Source organism: Microdochium trichocladiopsis (assembly GCF_020744255.1).
Source record: "Microdochium trichocladiopsis strain MPI-CAGE-CH-0230 chromosome Unknown B0I36scaffold_6, whole genome shotgun sequence".
Taxonomy (NCBI): Eukaryota; Fungi; Ascomycota; class Sordariomycetes; order Xylariales; family Microdochiaceae; genus Microdochium; species Microdochium trichocladiopsis.
This window is the reverse complement of record NW_025763549.1, coordinates 1,462,308-1,480,884: the sequence shown is the minus strand read 5'-3', so window position 1 is coordinate 1,480,884 and position 18,577 is coordinate 1,462,308. Positions and strand designations below refer to the sequence as shown.

Here is an 18,577-nt window from a genome sequence, read left to right as displayed (position 1 = left end):
TCTGGTGAGGGTGTACATGTGTAAGTGCCACCAAGCAGCCTCGAACATCCTCCCCGTTGCATGAACAGCAGCAAAGGACGAAGAAGAGGAGGGCTTTATGGAACGAAGAGCTAAATGTCAGTGTAGATGCAAATACGATTGTGCCACCATGCACATCGTCTCCCAAACATTGTCCGCTCGCTTCGTCGTCAAAAACAGTCAAAGTGCTGAGCTAGACGACGTCACCATGACGCCCACGCGAGCCTAAGCGACTGCGCCAAAGCACCAACTGCAGTCTAGGCCAGGGGAGCAGATGTCATTGAATGATCACTTTGTAGCCTCAGATGATCCAATAACCTCCGTTGTACATGCACCTTGTGGCGATGTTGTCTACAAATACCAATGCACCAGGGCTCCCCGTCTGCATTTCCCAGCAGTGACAACCCCCTACAACAACCGGACATCCAGCCTTTCCGTACACAGCAGAGACGCGACAGTGCCCAGAAGTACTCTCCCTCATCCCACCACCACCACCACCATCGCAATGCCGTCCGGGACAGAAGCAGCCAAGGAGAAGTTCAACGCGGCTGTCGAGAAGACCAGGGCCGCGGTTGAGAATGGTGAGTGTCCTTGCCCGCCAGTTGTGGCTGGATGAATGTTCGCTCCTCTGACCACACTCGACAACGCAGGCGTTCCCGACTCGCAGGGCCGGCCTGCTGCTCGCAACGCGGGGGACAACCCCAAGCTAGGTGCGTTCCCGACGAACCTGGCCAAGGGCGACACGGACGCGTCGAGGTACACGGCGCAGGGTGCTGGCGGGCATGAGAAGCCATGGCAGAAGTAGAGCGCTTTGCTGGAAACTGCAAAGGCATTACCCAAGGGCGTGCAGGCATGGTCGTCGCTGAGATCGGCGAGCTCAGACCTTGTTCTCGAGGTGGCCGGCTTACGCACACCACGAGTGGGGATAGACATACTCCAGTGCGGTTTTGATCAGTCAAAAGTAAAGCTGTTCATCTTGCATACGCTTGAGTATTGTGCGTTACCAACCCAATGGGCGACTGAGGTGCCATGGAGAGAAGTGCAAAAAGAATCACAGGATGTCTTCCCATTTCGAACATATTGCATCAGCCGTGAATCGAACACGGGGCCCATCGATGGCAACGATGGATTTTACCACTAAACCACTGATGCTGTATACGACCAAACGCTTATTGCTGGTGCTATATGACATGCTTCATAACTGGCTGCGAAGTGACTTCGAATGACTTGATCACAGACATGTATATCGTGTGGTACATGACGACGACATACACAACACAACCATTTTCTAAGCGAGTTCCAGAGACCAGTGAGCTTAAAGGGTTGCCCCCAAGACATAGCTAGCTCTTACTTCTCGGAAATCTAGATTCGGCCTAAATGCCTTTGCTATTCTGAAAGATCTAGATCTAGCTCCTAACCTTTAGGGATAGAAGACCCCTAGTACTTTGCTGTTTGATAGGCTTCCTCTAGAGTATAGATCCAAATTTCACTATAATATAAATAGTAAACTAGTATTCTTAGCTACTAAGGACCCATCAGGGGCCCCCCTTGCGCCCCCGATGGGTCATCACGCGCCTATATCAATGCCAGGGGCAAAGTATTCACAGAACTAATAATGAGGACGGACAATTGTGAATTATTCAGATAATGTCACTGTCCTTCGTTGGGGAACCGAGCGGCACAAAAAACAAAACCGCCATCATCTGTGTAATCTGACATACTGTCTCAGCTTCCCCGTTGTAACATCATAAGCTGTTCCGATGTTACAATCAGCTTCCCTGAGCAATCGCGCCGAAAGCCTCTAGCATTGTGCTATCATCAATTGAACCCCCGAGCGAGCTCAATAACCCCACAAAAGCCCTAGAAACTACCTTTTACATTCTACTGCGATATGCTACCCGATCCAAATATGATGCCTCATCAAAATGGAGTCGCCCGATGCAATGTCATGCTTTGGGACGTCAAAAGACTGTTTCAGTGGCTTATCAAGAAATTCCCGCCCTAGAGCACGTTTTTATGTGCCACGCCTCAAAAGAGCACAGTTGCGTCCTACTCTACCCCTCCCCTTCTTCCAACTCATTCTTACCGTAGCAACGCACTAGAAGAACGTAACCCACCTGCCGGCTACGAGCAGTATAATGCCCGTGTAGATAAGCGATCTACGCTTAATCGAATGGCCTCCAGGGGACCCAGAGACAGATGCGGGCTATAATACTCGACATAGCGGTTAAGATAGTACTGACTTTGCATTTTGTAGCCATCTGAAGTAAGCACGCGGTGCTGGAGACCGACTGGTATTATAGAGACGTGCGGATCCTGTCGATAACAAGCTTCGGACTAAAAGACGAGACGATAGCGTATATATAGAAAAAGCCGCCGCTGTGCTGCTCGTTCTAGAGAAGCGACTAGAGATATAAATGTAACAATCCCAACGGCGCAAAACCCCGCGGGTCGCGCGCGCAAGGATACCAAGTCAACTTCCAGACAGGTTATGTCTAGCCAACACACGTCGTGAATGCAGCTTTGGCTGGTTGTAAATGCCTGTGTGAATTGCGATACCTTTGTTGGAGACGGATTGTGGTACCCTGATCGTAAAGGCGGCCGTGCCGTGATCTTCTGCCTCTTGTACCGTACGGATTCTTGAGTGCTGTGGGGACATGACTATGCCTTATTGTGATGCTGACTGATACAGTAATTATCCACAGAATGTGTTGAAGTTGTCGGGATGATCCTGGGATAACTTTCAAGCCGATGTCACCTGGAACGATGTGCCGTACCTTGATAACATCATCTACTGTATCATAGTCTTTTTTACCACCCTCTCTAGGACCTCAGTCAAGTTTTCCCTCGGCAGTCCTAACCTCTCATTCCACAATCCATCACTATCCCTCTCAAACTCCTGCCCCCTATCCCCACCCTCATCTTCCCCAAGTAACACCATAATCTCCATCTTCAACCTGTCCCAGTATTCCCCCTCCGCCATCTCCCGAGCCCTCTTCCTCGCCTCCGCACAGTCGACCTTCCCCACCTCCCAGTTCTCCCCCGTCAACCTCTCGAAAACCCCCAACAACTCGTTCTGACTAACTGTAAAACTTGCAACCCTAAGCTCCCTATCCCTCGCCTCCTTAGTTTCAAAACACCGCACAACCGCCTCCGCGGCAGTCCCGATGGTACTCGTACTCCACCTCCTCTCTCCACTCCCATAAACAACCGCCTTCTTCCCCTTTACATCGAAACTCAACCACCCGCTCTCGAGGCCCCAGTCGAAAAACTGTCCTGGGTGGAGGATCGTGTAAGTGAACCCTCCTCCCTCAAGGCCCTTCGCGTGCCTCTCTCGCGATTTCCTGCGCAGATGCTCCCTAACTAGGTTCTCATCCGCGTATAAACCCACCATCTCCCCGGCCTCCCGAGAAGTATTATTCCCGAACATGCTGGGCACGAATCTCCTCACACCCGCCGCGACGGCGGCGTCAATCATGCGGATCTGCAGCTCCGAGGTCGGGCGGCCGGGCAGGGTTAAGATTACTGCATCCTGCCCGGTGAATGCTGCGATGAGGTCGGGGAGGGGATAGGTGTCCTCGATGGGGATCGTGTTGAGGGAAGCGGGGAAGCTAGCGGTCGACGAGGACCGGGTGAGTGCTGTAATGGTGAATTGCGGGGAGTGGGATTGCAGGGCGTGGAGGACGTGGGCGCCGAAGAGGCCGGATGCCTGAATGAGGAGGAGGAGTGGAAGTGGTCAGCAGTAAGTACGGACAAAGGAACTCGGGGATGGGAGGAGCTTTGGAGGGAGAGGAGGTACTTACTCCTACCAGCATGACATTCTTGACGGGCTGGGCCATGATGACTGCCGGAGAAAAGTCTGCTGGACTAAGAAGGGATAGAAAGATGTGGCGACTATAGAAATTCGGATCTCGGGGTGACATTCGAGGGTTGCGTGGTCCGATTTCGGTCGTTGAGCTGGGTTGCGTGTGGGGAAAGTCGAGCGGCTGAAGGAGGATGACGGCATCCCGCACCCGAAGCAGTTGCTCGCCCAGAAACATTAATTTAACATATGTCCACCTTCTGTGATCAAACAACGGCACGCTAGGCTTTCAACGGTTGCCAGGAGCTATCTCATCGACGATTCACTGCTTTTGAGCTACGGTACATGACCATGTGGCCCGAATCAAACCTTAGAAGGCCCGACTCGGCGGATTGAAGATGGTTTACCCCATGATCTCACCGGCAATTGCCGTCCCAGCACGGCGGGGAAGGTGGAGCTGTGCTAGGCTGGGGACTTTGCTGACCACAAATCCGCGAGCTTCATCGCCTAGACGACCCCAACTGCATCCGCTTTCGGTTGCAGCAGCATCAGCGGTATCCAGCATCCAAAGTCGTGATGCTGCGGTTTGGCTTGGGCAACTGTTTTGTGCCCACTAATGTTTCAATGGGCGAGCGCATGCTTGGCAGGCTGTCGACATCGGCACAAGACCTCCTGCCGACGTCATGGACTGGAACGGAGCGGGCGGGCGATGTTTACAAGTTCCGGTGATGCAGGTGGCACTCGAGCTCAGCTTGTGTTTTTCCTCTTAGCCCACACTTGGCCAGGTCGGGTCGAGAGGTGTGCCCACAAACAGGATCTACGTCCGCCCCCGCACAAGGTAAGTCTAATAACAAGCGTACAAATCTGGGGTCAACCCCGGACTCGTTCATGATGTCTCCAAGTTTTTAAGAAAATACTTCGGCTCTTATGGGTTCATCGTCCACGGCATATCTGCAGTCATGCTCCCCTCATTGCTTGCTCGTTGGTGGTCCGCTGTCCCGCGGGAGGTGTTCGACCCAAATCTTCTCCCATGTGGTTCTGAGGTCAATTACATGGTCAACAATTACACATGTACCACTGGCAACTTCCTATGTCCTGTCATCGAACGACGTCGAACACTTCGATGTGGCGATGCCTGCTATCTGCCGTGGGAATATCGGCAAGCCATCATGAGAATCTCTTTTCTGATAGGATATCCGCTAACGCCGTGATCTTTACCAGCTGCGAGAGCAATACATTGCTGCCGATGGACGAGGGAGCAGCGTCAAGCGGCAAGCCGGAGCTCACATCGTGCTCTACAGAGTATCTTCACTTGACTGAAGAGCCATTTGAAAACTACTTCCTGTCCAATTGCGATACCGCCAGTCAAGTCGTGGTCACTAGCCCATTGCCGCAAACCCAGTCGGGCCTGGGTAATGCGCGACTACTCGTCGCCTGGCCAGCTGGCGACAGTGGCATCGTCACTTATTTCAGATCGGCTGGCCTGTCTGGTGGCTCCTTGTCGGCAAAGCTTTTGGACCTTCCAGGGCTCAATCGCACTCTCGAATCGATGGTCAATGGAGTCTCCGGGATACTCGAGCTTGATGGTTCAGCTCAACTCGGAACAACAATTATAGGCAGTATTCGCTCATTGCGGGACTACATCGAAGGCGACGGACTTCTGAACGACGACGTTCAAAAGGGACTAAGATTCGAGACCCTTCCAGGTGGCGGAGTCCTCATCAAGAGACAATGGCTGGATGGAGTTACTGAGAGTTTCTTGTCACTTCGCCCAACGGAAGGCAGCGATGATGCGATCACCATGTCCATGTCGGGTACAGAGGTGCAAATCCCCCAAGGCACCTATCGGTTCCAGGCATGGCAGAACTACCCGTTCGAGCAACGTCTGAGTGAGAGCCAAGTCTTGAACCCGCAAAGTCAGGATCTCATCCAAACGAAAGCGACCCAGATCACCGCGCTGTCTTTCTTGTCATCCAAATCCAAGGCGCTGGCTGGCGCCTGGCGTTTCCTGACGTATTTCGGCCGCGACACGCTGATTTCCTTCCTGCTTCTCCAGCCCGTACTCAGCGAGGGCGAAGGGAGCATCACTGAAGCGATCCTCGGTGCTGCACTCGAGCGGATCAACTCGACCGACGGTAGCGTCTGCCACGAGGAAGTTATCGGAGATTATGCGACCCTCCTGAACCTCAAAGATGGCAAGAACTCCAGCGAGCCCCAATGCGACTACAAGATGGTGGACACGGATTATTTCTTGATGGTCGCTCTAGAGGCATATCTCGTGAAATCGGAAGTCGGGAAATCCCGTGCCCAAGACTTCCTTGCGACGAGTGCCACGTTCCTCGCTTCGAACCGCGGTTTGACGTACAACGATTTGGCCTTGACTACGGTAAAGAAGATCCTCGACGCGACAGCGGCATTCGAGAACTCACCGACTGTTGAGAACCTCATTCATCTCAAGGATGGGGTACCAGTTGGAGAATGGCGTGACAGCAATGCTGGGCTTGGTGCTGGCAGGGTACCATATGATGTCAACTGTGCTCTTGTGCCAGCCACCTTGAAGGCTATCAGCAGTCTGACTGAGCAAGGCCTACTTGGTGACCAGCCCACTTCAGCAAACGCGACGATGGAAAGAGCAGTCTTTTGGGAGGATAACACGCTGCACCTCTTTCGGGTCAACATCTCACTCGACGGCGCAACAGAATTGATCAAGTCCTATCAAGGAGAGAAATACTACGTGGGGCCAACTTCGACACCCGACCTGAATAGCTCGATCGCTTTCCACGGTCTCGCAATTGGTGGTGGTGCGGACCCGAATGCGGTGGTCAGCGTGATGAACACCGACGACTGTTTCCGGCTGTTCTTCCTGAACACCACAAACGACAATCAGCTCTCGGACTTCCTTCAGCAGACATCCGACAATATTCTTCAACCATTCCCCGTTGGATTATCCACACCGCTTGGCTTGGTTGTGGCCAACCCGGCTTATACAGACAACACTACCACTCAAGGCAATCTCACCAACGGAGCATATCATGGAACAGTAGTCTGGAGTTGGCAGCTTGCCATGATGGCGAAAGGTCTAGAACATCAATTAGCCAGGTGCAGCACGGAGACACTTGCGTTCTGCACAAACACCCAGCTTCGTCTGCGTGTCGAGCAAGCGTACAGCCACCTTTGGGACCTGATCGATGCCAATCAGGCTCGCCTGGATGGTGAGGTCTGGAGCTGGACTTATGATCAACAGGCGGGGGGAGGGTATCAATTTGCTGCATTGGGAACTTTATCTGGGCCGAATTGGGAGACTGCGGTTGGTAAGTGTGCCCATTTCCCCCTTCTGGCTGGTAGCCGCCACCAGCTTTTTCAGTGCCAGGACTATGTCTGCGTGCGTATCGAGAGTACATGCTAACACGGCGACCTTGTAAAGAGAGTGATATCCAGCAACTCTGGAGCCTTGCGTTCATTTCTGTTCAGCGCAATCCGAGCGTGATCCGGAGTTAAGGGGGGCAAACTTCCCCGACAAAGGTTGGTTGGCTTTCTCAGAAAGATGCCGGAAGAAACCTGTGGGTGCGTACACATCGCTATTTGACTTTCGGAGCCTCGTTTCAGGAATTCGATACGGCTAACGTGTCGTCCACATTCTGCCAATCAGCCTGCCCGGTGTAAATCGGCTCGGCAATCAGACTCTCGGCGCCAAGCCTCCGGTCGCATGATCGGGCCAGGGACAAGGGTAGGAAGTTGTACGGCACACAAGATGACCGACAGCACAATGAGCTGATAGGGCAGTACACAATGAAGGATCAAGGAGTATATAGGCAGGATAGTTTCCTAGACAGACAGTCGTTACCTTCACACTTCAGCTATCAATTCAAGTACCATTCTTATCCATAGTTTGACCAGTTCACTTGATCGCCGAGAGTGTAATCCCTTCTGTTATACACGACAGTATACAGAGAGACCTATATTTGGGGAGTTAGTATTGCACAAGCCTTACACATCTTGCAGAACAGCAACCCAGCGCCCTGTCAGACCAGTGACCCCGGGAATCAGATCGTGACTGAGGGTCGCTTTCGTGGGATTTGATCTGACCGATTCTGATACACAAGGTGGCGCGGCGTGTATACGACCTCAAGCTTTTGGCCTCCGACACTCATCAACCCAGGTGATCAATGCAGAGCGTCCACATCCTGTCTCTTACCTATCTTCGATAGACTCGAGCAACCCTGTCTCTGTATTGATAGCAGTTCAAACTATCTGGACGTGCTTTTCCGTCTGACCAAAGCCTCACGCTTTTCTCACGCGCCCAATTACATACCTAGAGTGTACAACCCCCTGGATCCCATCGAGTGGTGAGACTCTCGTGCGGAACACATGGACTTGAAATCGTAAGGTATGAGGCCATATATGGCAGAGAGCTTGAGTTCATAAACATTCTCCCGGCTCATATCTGTGTCCGCATCTGTGCCGTCGAAGCACAACCAAACCTTATCGGAAGAACATGTAGGTTGTCAGTGACGCTCTGTTGCTGTCTTTGCCGCGCTCGTCCTCGTTCTGTGACGGATGTGCACGTGTTATATTGGTGTGAGCACGATCGACGACAAGCTACACTTTACCCCATCCGAAGACATAGCATACCGTCTTAAGGACCCTGACAGTAGCCATTCTAGCGAGGCGCAACCTCAAAGGTTGTGAAGGGGTGACATTGGCTGTAGTGTGCAGCCTAGAGCGCAGATGTAAATTCGACTACACACCTGATACAACCTGCGCTCAGCTGCCAAATTTGCGTATTCAAGTAGCCGAAAAACAAAAATCGGCTATGCAGGAGGAAGGAACTACTTAGGATTCGGTTCACCGCCGTCTGCCAGCTTGTCCGGTACACAGCACGTGAATCCGCGCCTTCGCAAGTCCTCGTTGTGTGCCCGAGTCCTGGCTCTGTCCTCCTCTGTAGGCTTCCTGGGAATATTCTCCGCATCAGGGTGGAACATGTCCCGCTCGGATACGTTGCGGCCGTCGGCGGTGAGGAATCTCTCGGGCATCGGTAGACCCTCGTAGTATTCTCTGATCTGGGCCGGGTTGAGGCGAATTGCATCAAGGACGTTCCGTTCCGCATCAAAAGTACGAAGCACACCGTCGTAGCCTAATGAACCTATACCCTTCCCGTTTGGATCCCTGATCATCGCTCTCATTAAGTCGCGTACGGACATCATGTCGCTTAGAGCTTGGTGGTCCATGACGGCCTGGGCGATGGTCGTGTCCTTTGGTTTAATTGGATGGTTAGCATACTTACAGACCAGAGGGTTCGAGGTGTACATGCTGGCTGTTTGTCCGCCCTCTCGCCAGCCGGTAGGCAATGGGCGTGCGAGGTGGTGCAGTGCGCAAATGAGAGCAACGGAAGGTTGGAGCGTCGAAAAGGCCGTGCTGCTAGAGGCTCACGGCAGTTTGAAAATGGCGAGAGCACAGCGATAAGAAGAGCAGATGCTTTCGAGATATTCTCGCGTAAAGGCTCGAGTAGGGCGTGACGGGAAACACTGAGACAGCACCAGCCGCGTCGGTGGCGAGGTCACATACTTTAAGTACTTGGGCAAAGCGAGTTTGCAACGGCAGCCTAAAGGACACTACTCCACACTTGGAGTACCGAGCAGGAAAGCACAGGGCCCCCTTTCCCAGTAAGCAAAGATTCGTATCAGGGTCACGCAGTAATGCGGGTCTGCATATCGCTGAGCTGGCCAAAGGCAAGGTCCTGGGGCTCTTACGCGAATATAATCCACCGCTCATGTCGGCATATTCCGAGATCGTGACCTGACCTGGACTTGCACTCCATGACACCTCGCACCACTGACACGACTGGATCTGAAATGGAGAGAACAGAAATCATGCCATCTGACCATGATAACACATGGTTGGGAGCAGAGACTGATTACAGGAAAACGCGCTTTACCAAGCGCATTCCAATGAGTCAGGGCTATCAGGCGGCTGCCTCATGTTCCAGGCTACCGCGCCGGCTTCGTCAACCCCGACAGCCATGAATAGTTGCACGTGTTGGTGGTCCCTGGCGTTGCTAGGAGCATGAACATCAGAACCTTGTGTCAGAGATTCAGGCTATAGTTTCTTATATCACGGGAGCCACATCTTGATCCAGATTTGGGTCTCTCTCTGGTGTATTGGCATAGTCCTCGCACCATCAAATAGCCCACATGTGCCGACATTTGTGTGATTCTGCTCGCCATCCATGCAATCATCTTTAATCATCCAACTACCCCGGAGCTGCGATCGGCTCGACGCCGATTCGATTCGTCTGGCCAAGATGTCGCAGGGGCAGATAGGCACTTATAAGACCCAAGCATAGACACAGTCACCAACCCGATCAGGCCAGCTCGTGCAACTCGCCCTGGTGGTGATCGTGCACATTGCGCTCGCCAACAGCATCGCCGCCCGTCTCGGCGGAGCCCGTGAGGAACGGCGCGTCGACCTCGTGCACAGCTCGGCTGCCGCCGGCTTCGAGCTCCTTGAGTTGATCCGATGATGGTAGGAGCTCTGGCTATTCGCACGCGCGAGCAAGCAGAGGCCAGCCAACAAGGTCAGCACACCGTATGTATATACATATATATATATACCTTACAACATTGGGGGAAAGATGTACGTACCTTTTGCCGGAGTTGCCGAGCTCCTCCTCCTCCGAGAGCGGACAATTCTTGTGGCCCCTGCCCTGGGGTTGCTAAGTGGCCGCTGTCGTCGGTCCGGGTGTTGCTTTGCTTGTTCCGGCTGCGCCGCCTGGCCAGCCAGATACCTAGGCCCATCAGAGCCAGGGCCGCCACGCCGCCAACCACCCCGCCTGGTATGGCGCCCGTGTTACTGCCGCCGCTGCTACTGTTGATGGAGGGGATCGTGGGAATGGAGTAAGTAGTAGGAGTAGCAGGAGTAGGTCTGGATCTGGCAGATGACGCCGGGGCCGTGGTGGCGGCACCAGAAGCAAAAGGCAGCGACGTGGTCCAGACGGCATCGATGACGCTGGTGGTGAAGGTGCGGTTGAGCTGGCCGGGATACGTCGTCGAGACGGCCCAGGTGACGCCGGGCGAGTTTGTGCACCAGTAGGCCTCGGTGCCGGCGCCGAAGCTGAGAGTCACGCAGTACGTGTCGGTGCTGCCGGTGCACTTGCGCGTCGCCGCCGTATCGGCCTGGCACGCCGAGTCACAGCGCGTCGTGAAGCCGGCGCCGCCGCCGACGCAGGCCACCTGCGCTTAACAGCTGCTGCCAGTGCAGCACGCGATGCGCCCGATGTTGGACGTCGTCAGGATGATGTTGCATGTGTATGATGAGGCACACGAATATGGTAAGGCTGGAGAGCACACACAGAAACACACACAGACTGTCTTAGCACTCGTCGCAGGGAGAGAGGCAGATTGGTGGATTGGGCAGGTAGATAGGGAGTTGGCGACTTACAGGAGAGTCCGGACATGTAGCCACAGGTGTTGTCGGGCGCAGCAATGGCAGTCTGCAGGGGCTGTTGCTGCTTCCGAACGAGTTCATGTCGCTCGGGCGGTGCTGTGGCGGCAGCAGTACCAGTAGCTTGAGCAACTCGAGGGGCAGCAACGTTGCCCGTGTCGTATGCCATCATGGGAACGCCCATGCCCAGGACTTGCGAGGTTCCAAGTGAGAGAATTGATATGAGCAACCGCCAAGTTTTGCCTGGCTGAGCCATGATTCAGGTCAGGTCTTTGCGGTCACCGCTACCGGTCGTTGGTTGTCGATGTGAGTAGAGCGAAGCAAGTGCACAAAAAGCGAGGCGTAAAAGTTGAAGATGGGCGGCACGAGTTTGGGTTTGACAAGGACATATTTGGGGTCCGTTGTTGTGTCGCGGCGTCCACAACACCACCACCAGCGGCAAACGACAATGTCTCAAAGCACCTGGAGTCTCGAGGGCGTCGTCAGCAGCACCGCTCTTGAAAGCTCGATTGAGTCGGGGTCCGTAGACGTGCTTCAACTAAGACCCGGTTGCCTGTCGCTGGGCTTGGCAGCCCAATGTTGTGCAGGACGTCAGGAAAGCTTGTTTATTCTAGGCTTTGCTTAGCCCGGCCTCTCATTTGCTGCTCACTCAGTTACTCGCGCTCTAGAGCAGATCATCGGACCAGCTGAAGATGGTGGCGTAGCTAGATCGCCCGCTACTTGGACGTAACGCCCGCTGACGGGGAATGATACGTCTGAATTCGACGTGTGGATGTGCGGCATTGTGTATAGTCAGCTGGAGGCGGCAGGAGGGAGGGGAGAAGCCTGATAAGCCCCCCAAAGCAAGACTGGCGGACGGACAAACAGGCAGAGTTGGGAGTTCTCCCTAAGAGGCATGCCTTGAAAGCAGCGAGGACGACTGAGGGTGTTGACGCGTGTGCAACTAGAAAACGTGCTATAGCTTCCAGGATGCAACCGTCGGGCTTTCGGCAACACGAGCGTCAGGCTTTATTGTCGGGTTTGAGACAAAATGCGGAGCGTGTGTTGACTGTCTCGGCCACAGCCGAATCGATTTGATCTGGGAGGACACATGTGCAGCGTCCTACAGCTTGACAGGCTGTATACTGCCACTCTATAGAGCAGGCACCCATTCTCTTGGCGACCTCTACAGATAAATTTTATTTGCACATGAAGTCTGCGCATGAGAAAAGCAGCGCTGTGGACAAAGAAGCAGAAGATATCAAACATCCTGCATGGCGATACAAGCCCCCCAGGAAGTCTTACCCTGAGAGATGCCTGTCCTTTGTCCCATTGTGAACATGACGTTGTGAACGGACTAGACTTTTGCATATATGGGCCCATTTACTAGTACGAGCATCAGCAACAAAGTTTACAACACCAGACTCGTTTCGCGAACTGCGCTCTAGCCTCAAACTCATGGCTATCTGTGCTGGCCTTGCACAAGCTCAAAGTACTTGCTCGCGCTCCGGACCCTTAGGGTCTTGCCATACTTGATCATGATGAGATACGCAGACGTGGCAGCCAGGCCCACAAAGGCGGCCGAGACGAAACAGTTTTGATACCCCAGCTGCGTGAGCCACGGCGTAATACTACATCCCAAGTCAGTATCTCGTTGGTCTAATCTTCTTTCTGAGCCTCCCAAATGATACGGACCGGGGAGGAGGGGAGGAACTCGGGCTTACCCATAACTAATCGCAAATGACATGGTATTGCGAACCAGGATGACTGCTACAATGGCGTCGTCGCTGATGTCGTGGTAACTATCGATTAGGTAGTTGACGCTGAGAGTGATGCCAACCGTCGAGGTGAAGGCCAGGACTCCCATGGCAAACACCAAGCCAAACCAATGAACCCCATGAGCGGCGCCAACGCCCCACAGGATCAGCCCCCCAGGCACCATGACCATGCACAGGGTGAAGGGCCACAGCCGAAACTCGGCCTCCATGATGCCATTGTTGCGACGAGCCAGCTTGATAGTCAGCCAGTCACTTAGCCGGCCTGAGATGAGCGAACCCACGATAACGCCTACGCAGCAGGAGAGGTAGCTCAGCCCTACCATCGAGGCAGGGAAGTTGTACGGCTCAGCGGAAAGAATGATAGATGCAGTGGCATTAAGCACATTGAACCAGATGAGGTATGAGCCATAGGAAAAGCCAGCATAAAAGATGATGGGCCACGAAAGATACCTCAAGGAGCGCAGTGCTCGGCTCAGCATGTTCTGTCCCGGGGTGGGTTGCCAGAGGGACAGCTTCTTCACAAAAGTCTTGGTTGGGGGGTGGGTCTCCCCAGCTTCGGATGAAGGGGAGGACTCTGCGGCAGGAGCAAGGCTCTTCTCGGTTCCGTCTGCAGCGACTCCGCGGGCAGAAGTCGATGACTCTCTGCAAGCGGGTACGCTTTGAATTTCCTTGCGGTTGTAATTCGTTTCTTCCATGAAGAAGAACAACAACACAAAGACAATAGCGAGGAATATTGCAGGCCAGTAGAAAACCCACTGCCAGCCCTGGTACTCTGCAATGAAGCCGCAAATCACTGGCGTAAAGTAGTTGCTGCCGGCCAGGGTGAAGGAATAGATTCCCATATATGTCCCTCGTTCGTGTGTGAAATACTGTGCCAGCTAGATATTAGCAGTGGCTCGGCATGGGCAGTCCTTTGGGCATGTCACGTCGCGCTTACGATGTCGGTGACGGAAATCTCGGGCAGAGCCTCGATCGGAGAGATGAAGAATCCCTGTAGGATACACTTGGCTAGCCATTCGCCGTTACTTGAGACGTGCGCACTATGCATTTTGTTAGCATCGAAGCAGCAGACAAGTCCGTGTTCGTTGAGGAGCTAACCCCCATATACTAGTTCCCTGCATGACCAAGTCAGTATGTATGCTGAAATTGCTGCGTTGGGTCTCTAACGAAAAGTAAAATGACATACGATTGCGCCAATGATGGAAATCAGATATGCAAGCCGCTTGCCATAGCGAAGGGCGAACGGCTGCCAGAACAAAAGACCCCAGCCCAGCAGCAAGAACATGTAGCCGGTGCCCTCGTTCAAGGTGGCAATTGACACGCCGGAGTTTTTCGATAGGGGCACGAGAACCGAGTAGACGGTAGAGACCGCGACGCCGGTGAACCATGTGTACCTGCCACGCTCAGATCAATACTTATGAACGGACGGCACAAGCCGACTCGACTTACAGGTTCTGGCAGATGAGCGACATGAGCTTGCGCCGCGGAGACCAGTTCAGGGGATCATTGGGATCGTTTGAAGGGACAGGATCGAGAACGATATCTCCCTTGGCTGCATGGGGGCCCCGTATGTTGTGGTATAGGTCGACCAGACGGACAGTTCCAGGCACAAGATCGCCGTCAGCCGATGCCTGTGGCAAGGGAGGAGCAGCCATGGGTGCAGGAGGAGAGGGGAGCCTCAATAATGGAGGTCAAGCAGACTGCTTGCAAGGGCGTCTATGGAGCTGCAGAGGGTACGGAAGATTCTGTGACAGGTGTCGGGATCAATGTGGCAGAGGTGCGGGCGTCGTCATGGATTCTGCGTTTCGGAATGGTCTGCTAAGACTGATGCTCGCCTTGGAGGTCACCGCACGGAGGGAGGATGACGACGGTTACACAGCAGGACATTTGCGCGGGAGATGGCAACCTATAGGACGATATACGACACAGTGCCAGACAGTGCGCGGCCAGCTGGCATGCCGCACAAGTCCGCCTCATTGGCCAGGCTCGGCCGCGTGAGGGGTAGCTTACCCCAACCCAGAACTCGCACGGAGGACGTGCCACGCCTCTGTTTGCGGACCAAGCTTTCACCAGCTGTTGATATCTCTTGCCAGCCAGCCAGCCAGTTCGATAAGCATTGCTTCTCGCCCAATGCTCCGTGCCTATCGCGGCCAATCAGCTGCAATCACGCGTGACGCCGACAGACAATATCGCCTCTTGCTGGGATCGACCCCCGGACTGCGATTGCGGGGGGAAGCACACCATGATCACCACAAGACGGATGTGAAGGTGGTTTCTGGAGGCAGCAGGGCCCAGGGAGTCGGAGTTGATATCGGAGCTCTTGGCGCGGGCCGGTTTGTCTGGCAGGCGAGGACAAGTCTCGTCCGGCAGCTTCAACATCGCCTGGTGGTCTTTCTACTCTTCCTCAGACTCTCTCCCTCCTCCGCGCCCGTCGCCCTGCACACCTCTGGACCCAACCTCCAGACATGACCACAGACGACTTCGCCGCTCTCCAGCCAAAGAATGCCCCTCGTGGCAGCGAGGCCTTTGAGGCCAAGCGCGCCGCCATCCTCCAAGCATTCCAGGACAAGGTTCCGCCCGAGTACCGCCTCCCCAGAGACATCATCGAAAATGCTCCTCTCGACGTCTCGGGCATCCCCGCCACGTGCGGCATCCTGACTGCCGACGAGATAGCCATCACGCAAGACTACGACGCCTTCGGTCTTGCTGCAGCCATTGCCACACGCAAGCTTACCGCTCTGGACGTTGCCGTCGCCTTTGCCAAGCGCGCCATCGTCGCTCACCAGCTGACCTGCTGCCTCACCCAATGGTTCATGGACGAGGCTGTCGCCCAGGCAAAGCAACTGGACGCGTATCTGGCCGAACATGGCAAGCCGATCGGGCCCCTTCACGGTGTGCCCGTTAGCATCAAGGACCACATCCCCATCGCGGGGACCGCTTCCTCCATGGGGTGTCTCTCTTCCATCGTCCTGGACAAGCAAGACTGCCAGATGGTCGGTATCCTGCGTCGTCTCGGCGCCGTCTTCTATTGCAAGACCAACCAGCCTCAGACACTCATGCATCTCGAGACAGACTCGCTTTGGGGCCGAACAATCAACCCCTTCAACACCCACCTCTCGGCCGGGGGCTCCACGGGAGGCGAGGCTGCTCTGATTGCCATGAAAGGCTCCGTCCTCGGTGTCGGCACAGACATTGGCGGCAGCATCCGCGGACCTGCGGCCTTCTGCGGCATTTATGGCTTCAAGCCCACCTCATACACCCTACCCATGCAAGGTTTCCTCACCCCTCCCTCCCTTGCCGAGCTGAATGTTCTATGCTCTACCGGCCCAATGTGCCGTAGCCTGAGGGACATGGACCTATTCATGAGAGGTATTCTGGCCTATCAGCCACACCTCTTGGATCCCAGGCTCGTGCCCATCCCATGGACTGGCTTGCAGACGGCCCCGAAAAAGGTTCTCAAAATTGGCATTATCGAGAATGATGGCTTCGTTGAGCCTCAGCCTCCTGTCAAACGGGCGCTGGCCTGGGCCCGGAAGCTCCTCACAGACTCTCAAAATGCTGGTCTCGTTGAGGTGAAGCCATTCAGGCCTTTTGGTGCCGCCGAGGCTTGGTGCAAGATCAGGCGTATGTACTGGCCTGATGGCGGTTCTGGCTCTCGCGGCGCCATTCTCTCGACAGGCGAGCCTCTGCATCCTCTGAGTGAATGGATCTGGAAGGATGCCGAGTCCTCAGGCATGCTCACAGCGGCCGACGTCAGCAATATGCGTGGTGACCGGGACGATTTTCGCCTCGCCTTTGCCCGTGACTGGGAGGAGCAGGATGTCGACGTGGTCCTTGGTCCGGCCTATGTCGGCCCAGCCTGCGCCCACGATACGGCCTTCACGTGGACCTATACATCGCTCTACAACTTTGTGGACTACCCAGGCGTCGTCTTCCCTACCCCAATCGTCTCGCAAGCTGGAGAAAGATATGATTCTGGCTACACTCCTCTTAGCGATGCTTGCGAACAGGCCAAGCAGCTCTGGGAGGATACTAACTTTGAGGGCGCTCCCATCAACTTACAGCTAGTTGCGCGCAAGTATCACGATAACGAGCTCTTTGGAGCTCTTGCCAAGCTCAAGGGTATTTTAGAGTTACAGTAGAATAATGACGTATTGCCATGCGCGACATTCCTCTGGTATCCAAGGTGCAAACAGTCCGGCTTCCATGGCCTCGTGACTCGACTGGTATAAATTATGGAAGCTAATTTGTGACAACTATTGCGTGATTCCCCTACTAGTTTATCAGTGACCTCGCGAGTTACTCGCTTCGCCACGGAGGTCTTCTCTTCTCTTCTCTTCCCTTTTTTCCTTTCTTCTTTTTCAGTTGGCTCAAAGACAAGCATGGATATACTGTCAGCCCTTCTTTGCAAGCCACGAAGCTCGCGTCTGAAGGCCACACCACTAAAGCAATTGGTCGCTCAAAATACCTCATGTCGTGCTTGAGTATTGCCAGTAATGGTCTCAAATGGCGAACACGGAGCCCCTGTATCAGTCTCCATGTAATGATTGCACAGTCATTTGTCCATGATGCAGCTGGTTGCAATTGCCTTTGATTAGTTGAGATGGCGAGGAGTCAAGGCCAGGGTCTCGTCGAAACAGCGAAGATTTGTGGGACCTTTGTCAAGACAGCCAATCATGTTTTATTTTGCGACGATGGCGACTTGTCAACCCAGATCACACGTACACTTACTCCGCGTACCTTGAGGAGATCATATTGCGCAGGATCGTGATGATCGTTTCCATCAGTGACGAGGCTGGCACAAGCTGAGGTTCTGCCTGTGTGTACACACGGATATCCAATCAGGAGCAATATTTGTGAAGTGACAGACCGTGTTCGAGTTCCACACCGACTTGCAGTAGTGAGGTTCAAGTTGCAACAACTACTCTCTCCGCAACTGAGTCTCCCGCAGGATGAACGCGCCGTCGCCGCATCCATAGATTCAAAACATCGCCGAACTAGTGGATCCGACTACTGCCCTTCGATAATTCTTCAGTACCTTGTCCCTTTATGTGTGCTGGCAGTTGTCTGTATGCAGTTGAAACACAACAGCTTTCGGCGAGCACGAGAAACTCAAAGAGTTTGTGCGTATATGCTCGCGATACTTTCTCCCGTTCTGGATTCGCGCACGACCAGAATTCATTGGGGGGAGGGGGATGAGCATAAGAGCCTGGACAGCGAGCATGTCGTCCTCTGGCTTATTTTCTTTTGGCTTGACGCACATCCAAGGACTTCCTAGTCATCCCTGCCGAGCGGATCACGCTGCTGCTGAGGCCGCCTAACTTTCTTCGAGAGGAATCCCATCATGCATGTGCCGCCTAGTCACGTCGTCACGCCATGTCAGGTCGCGGCTGGGGGGACAGGTCAGGCCTCAGGGTTTCCGGACAGGGTAGCCAAGTTAGCTTTCGGCGACTGGTGCGGGACGAGTCGAATGCCGGTAGCTTGAGGTTGTGACAGCCGCTCTTCTGTTACCCGTGCCATAGTCATGTTGTGTTTGAGCTTGCAAATGCGCATCATTTAG

At 54.2% G+C, this 18,577-nt stretch overlaps 6 protein-coding genes and 1 non-coding gene across 7 annotated transcripts; 2 read left to right on the top strand and 5 right to left on the bottom strand.

Moving 5' to 3' along the window:
* Positions 1-1,099: 1,099 nt before the first annotated feature.
* Positions 1,100-1,170, bottom strand: B0I36DRAFT_t95. Its single transcript has one exon. It is a non-coding gene; the product is annotated as a tRNA-Gly (tRNA).
* A 1,567-nt stretch (positions 1,171-2,737) lies between these two features.
* On the bottom strand, positions 2,738-3,883 carry B0I36DRAFT_325355 (uncharacterized protein). Its single transcript, XM_046154225.1, has 2 exons — positions 3,822-3,883; positions 2,738-3,727 (listed from the first exon to the last, which is right to left on the bottom strand). The coding sequence occupies exons 1-2, from the start codon at positions 3,855-3,857 to the stop codon at positions 2,810-2,812; spliced, it is 954 nt and encodes a 317-aa protein (XP_046011545.1). The 5' UTR covers positions 3,858-3,883; the 3' UTR covers positions 2,738-2,809.
* A 1,183-nt stretch (positions 3,884-5,066) lies between these two features.
* B0I36DRAFT_411085 (uncharacterized protein) lies at positions 5,067-7,318 on the top strand (the record flags this gene model as incomplete). Its single annotated transcript, XM_046161928.1, has 2 exons — positions 5,067-7,131; positions 7,245-7,318. 2 exons carry the CDS (start codon positions 5,067-5,069, stop codon positions 7,316-7,318), a joined length of 2,139 nt encoding a protein of 712 aa, XP_046011544.1.
* A 1,331-nt stretch (positions 7,319-8,649) lies between these two features.
* Positions 8,650-9,048, bottom strand: B0I36DRAFT_374826 (uncharacterized protein; the record flags this gene model as incomplete). Its single annotated transcript, XM_046160311.1, has 1 exon — positions 8,650-9,048. One exon carries the CDS (start codon positions 9,046-9,048, stop codon positions 8,650-8,652), a length of 399 nt encoding a protein of 132 aa, XP_046011543.1.
* Positions 9,049-10,000: 952 nt separating this feature from the next.
* On the bottom strand, positions 10,001-11,429 carry B0I36DRAFT_384797 (uncharacterized protein; the record flags this gene model as incomplete). Its single annotated transcript, XM_046161026.1, has 3 exons — positions 10,001-10,355; positions 10,462-11,054; positions 11,258-11,429. The coding sequence occupies 3 exons, from the start codon at positions 11,427-11,429 to the stop codon at positions 10,182-10,184; spliced, it is 939 nt and encodes a 312-aa protein (XP_046011542.1). The 3' UTR covers positions 10,001-10,181.
* Positions 11,430-12,423: 994 nt separating this feature from the next.
* Positions 12,424-14,865, bottom strand: B0I36DRAFT_422958 (major facilitator superfamily domain-containing protein). The gene is made up of 6 exons (XM_046162229.1): positions 14,467-14,865; positions 14,204-14,411; positions 14,116-14,132; positions 13,955-14,057; positions 12,964-13,886; positions 12,424-12,870 (listed from the first exon to the last, which is right to left on the bottom strand). Exons 1-6 carry the CDS (start codon positions 14,670-14,672, stop codon positions 12,702-12,704), a joined length of 1,626 nt encoding a protein of 541 aa, XP_046011541.1. The 5' UTR covers positions 14,673-14,865; the 3' UTR covers positions 12,424-12,701.
* Positions 14,866-15,350: 485 nt separating this feature from the next.
* On the top strand, positions 15,351-17,185 carry B0I36DRAFT_325346 (acetamidase). Its single transcript, XM_046154224.1, has one exon. It carries the CDS (start codon positions 15,483-15,485, stop codon positions 17,157-17,159), a length of 1,677 nt encoding a protein of 558 aa, XP_046011540.1. The 5' UTR covers positions 15,351-15,482; the 3' UTR covers positions 17,160-17,185.
* Positions 17,186-18,577: the final 1,392 nt, after the last annotated feature.

Coding starts and splice junctions, on each gene's coding strand:
- B0I36DRAFT_422958 (XM_046162229.1), bottom strand. CDS start 14,672: ATGGCTGCTCCTCCCTTGCCACAGGCATCGGCTGACGGCGATCTTGTG. Junction 14,412..14,466: donor TCGCTCATCTGCCAGAACCT/GTAAGTCGAGTC, acceptor TGAGCGTGGCAG/GTACACATGGTTCACCGGCG. Junction 13,887..13,954: donor AGATTTCCGTCACCGACATC/GTAAGCGCGACG, acceptor TAGCTGGCACAG/TATTTCACACACGAACGAGG.
- B0I36DRAFT_325346 (XM_046154224.1), top strand. CDS start 15,483: ATGACCACAGACGACTTCGCCGCTCTCCAGCCAAAGAATGCCCCTCGT.
- B0I36DRAFT_325355 (XM_046154225.1), bottom strand. CDS start 3,857: ATGGCCCAGCCCGTCAAGAATGTCATGCTGGTAGGA. Junction 3,728..3,821: donor AGAATGTCATGCTGGTAGGA/GTAAGTACCTCC, acceptor CTCCTCATTCAG/GCATCCGGCCTCTTCGGCGC.